The sequence below is a fragment of the Pygoscelis adeliae genome, unplaced genomic scaffold (genome assembly GCF_000699105.1).
Source record: "Pygoscelis adeliae isolate BGI_AS28 unplaced genomic scaffold, ASM69910v1 Scaffold114, whole genome shotgun sequence".
NCBI lineage: Eukaryota > Metazoa > Chordata > Aves > Sphenisciformes > Spheniscidae > Pygoscelis > Pygoscelis adeliae.
In genome coordinates this window covers 2,452,712-2,456,200 of record NW_008824587.1, presented here as the reverse complement: position 1 = coordinate 2,456,200, position 3,489 = coordinate 2,452,712, and the positions used below count along the sequence as shown (strand labels likewise).

At 56.4% G+C, this 3,489-nt stretch overlaps 1 protein-coding gene across 1 annotated transcript in view; it reads right to left on the bottom strand.

Moving 5' to 3' along the window:
- The window catches only part of SARDH (sarcosine dehydrogenase), a 29,652-nt gene that overhangs the window by 6,567 nt on the left and 19,596 nt on the right, over window positions 1-3,489 (bottom strand). Inside the window, exons 14-15 of the mRNA XM_009322153.1 lie at window positions 2,503-2,650; window positions 1,983-2,076 (exon numbers count right to left, since the gene is read on the bottom strand). Of these exons, the coding sequence (XP_009320428.1) occupies window positions 1,983-2,076; window positions 2,503-2,650 (242 nt within the window). The remainder of the gene's footprint in view (window positions 1-1,982; window positions 2,077-2,502; window positions 2,651-3,489) is intronic.

Here is a 3,489-nt window from a genome sequence, read left to right as displayed (position 1 = left end):
CAAGGGACGCTGGACGCACTGTGGGTTTTCGGTACCTGGGGCACAGGGCACACTGATGGTGATGGTTTGGAGGATTAATCAGAGTTGGGCAAAATCTGTGGCTTAGTCAAACTGCCCTAAACCCTGGCTAGGCTCTTGCTCACAAATCAAGAAGCCTTAATTTGATTTAGCAGCAATCCCTTCAGCAGCCAGCTGCATTCGAATTAAAGCCACTTTAATTCCGAATGAAAAGTGTCCACGTGCGGCTTAACCCAATTTCACTAATATCCATCCTGCCTCCAGCTCCCTGTTTTCCTGCTGCCTTTTACAAGATTTACTGCTGCACCTTCACCCCCTTCGTCTCCCATCACCCCCCGTCGTCTCTCACCTGCCTGAGAGCCAGAGCGAATGCTCGGCATGGTCCCTCCCGCCAGCCGGCTCCTCCGGGCGGGAGAGGGATGCCTTGGGACCACTGCCTGCCCAGATTTCCCATGGGAAGGCTGGGGTGCAACTCGACCCCCTCTTCCAAAGAGGTGGTTTTGCATTGGAACATAAAAAGGAATATTTCACGTGAGGTAAACATAAATAGGAACCCAAGGCAGAGCTCCTCAGGCAAACCTTGCAAAAGTTTTTTTCCCCCAATACCAAAATTTGCCAGTCGCACGTTTCCCCAGAACATTTCTGTTTTGACAAAATGACACTTCATGGTCACCAACTCTTCTATTTAGGGTGTTTCAAGCAGGCTAAATCAGCAGCTTCACACATAACAAAACTCCTCAAAGACCTGCCACCACCACCTTTTCCCCAGGGATAACTTCATGTGATCTTCACTGGGCGAGACGGGGGAGAGATTTAAGGCGCTTTTCTCGCCGCCCCATACCAGGTGAGACAGAGGAGTCCAACCAAGCAGACAGTGCTGCAAAACCTCACAGCAAACCCCGGGGACTGATTCGCCTCTTTGCAACACAGCAAAGGACAACAAACTGCTTTAGGCTGAGCCTTCCTCCCTCCACACCTCCGAGCGATGCCACACAATGCGTTAAACCCATCGCTGTGGGTCCCAGCAGGGGCGCCGGGCTGCCAGCCTGGGCAAGGTGCATCTCCCGTGGCTTGCTGAGGCCTGCGGCACTCAGGACAGCACGCACGTTGCCTGCCCCGTGCTCTGCAGGCAGCGCTGCAGGCAGGCAGCACAGGAAAAGCGAGCTCACCTCCGTCTGCAAAACACCGCACCGGCACTGCCTCCCCAGGTGATGCGTCGGGGGGCAGGAGCCGGCCAGCACCCCCCCACCCATGACTCCCCACCAGGCACCCAAGCCGGGCAGCGGTGCTGGTTTCCACCATCACCCCAAAGGGCTTCTCGTCCCCTCGCTCTGACACCGAGGGGCTCAGCCCGAGGCATTAATGCGGAGCATTACGATTTCTGCGCTTTTCTTGCATAACTGCTGACGTGAGCCCTGAAGTCTGCACAAATGCAGGATGATCTGCGCTTGTACAGAAAGCTTAAGGTTGTCAGACTTCTCCTGTGATCAAATACACCGGCTCCACAGGCTGCCCAGCCCTTACCGCCAGTGCTTGACACGCTTTACATTAAATCGTCCCTGGTTTTTTTAGGAGAAGGGAGAAAAGGAGGGGATCTAGAGTGTCAGATAAATCTCTTTATCACCAGCGCTTGCCCCTAATCCGTGGGAGGTGTCTCTTGTTCCTCCGACAGCGCTGCAAAGCCATAAGTCACCATGTCCCTTCCCCACGCTCAGCTCGGGATACAACACCGCTGGACGGGCTGGGAGAGCGGGCTGGCACCTGGCAAGCAAACGGGGAAGAAAACACCCCAGGTTTTGGCCTTTTCAGACAAAAAAACCCCAACAAAACCTCCTAGCCGCCCACTGCAGCAATGTGGATGCAGACAGGTTCCCTAGCAGAGGATGCTCGGCTGCGCAGGCTGGCGGGCGGTCACCCCCGTGAACAGACATCCCCGGGGAGCTGGAGGGCCAGCCCCATCCTACCGTGCATCCTGCGGCCGTGGTGAGTTTGTGGGTGGAGAAGGGGAAGGCCTCGTTGCTGAGGTCGGTGTCGAGCACTTCTTGGAGGACGACGCGGCTGTGGGGAAACAGCAAAGCGGCCGTGGTGAAATGACGCAGCTCGCCAGCCTGCTCCTTCTTGGAGGACGACGCGGCTGTGGGGAAACAGCAAAGCGGCCGTGGTGAAATGACGTAGCTCGCCAGCCTGCTCTGAGGGTTATCACTAAAACTTGCTTTACCAAAGCAAGTTGCTTGTCCCTCCAAAGGGGAGCTGACGTGGGTGATATGCCACGCTGTGAGAGCCTGGAAAGAAATGCCAATTCCCCAGCAAACGGAGTGTCGCTCCAGCCAGACCATCGCCTCTTGCCACGCGACTCACACCTACCCCTGCCCGACCCGGGGACCTGGCCTGCGTCTGAGGCATCCCTCCATCCATCCCCGCATCCCTCTATCCCTCCATGGCCAGGGTGCAAGGAGAGGGCCGCGACGCTCTCCCAACACTCACCTCAGGGGACCCTGGATGCTCATCATGCCCAGCTCCTCCGAGCAGTCGAGGAGTTTGCACTGGAGCTTCATGTCCTGCAGCACAGCAGTGATGTGCGACCAGTTGTGCTGAGCCACGGCCCCGCCGATAGCCAGGTAGTAGCCGTCCCCTGGAAGACACCCCCCGGCAGCCTTTCAGGCTTGAGAGCATCAGGCCGGGGGCGATGCCCAGCTCAGCTCAGGGCTGGTTTTGCTCTCCAGAGGCTGAGCTGCAGCCCTGAGCCTCTCCAGCTTGCACAGCCCGGGGGGACTGCCAAGGAAAGGGGGGGTTAAATATTGCTGGGGCAAGGGAGGGCTTTGGGGCTCTGCTAACATCCGTGCTGCCTTTTGTGGGGCTCAGCACAGCGAAAACCAAATGACCATTAAAACCTGAAGGAAGAAAAGGTAAAAAAAGCTGTTCAAGCCCTGGAGGTGCCTGTGCGTGCATGAGCACCACGGGAAGAGAAAAAACTCTTTGTCCCTCGAGAACAACAGCAAAAGCATCTGCTTTTTTGTCCCAGTACAGAACGGATACCAAAGTGCAGAGGGAGCTGGGAACTACAGGTGGGAGCAGGGAGGGCTGCAGCGACCGGGCCATAACCAGTACAGGGTCTGCACTGTATACGAGGAGGAATTTCATCTCGTCGGTAATCCTGGGTGGAAAAATCCGCAGGGATGGGGTTTGAGAGCTGATTAATATGTAATCAATCTTCCCTCTGTCTTTCCTGCCACTACAAAATTGCTCTCTGGTAATCTGTCATAACGATAATAAGTGCAGCCACCTACTGTAATTGGAAAAATAGACTTTGCTGCGATTAAACTCCTCCATTGCCCGACAAACCCTGCAGCTCTGCCATCCGCTTCCCGTCACCCTTCTGCCCCCTGCGAGCACCCCAGATGAGAGGGATGCAGGATTCTCCCACAGGGAGGGAAGAGCTCACTGGCACCCGACCACGCTGGGTGGTGGGGG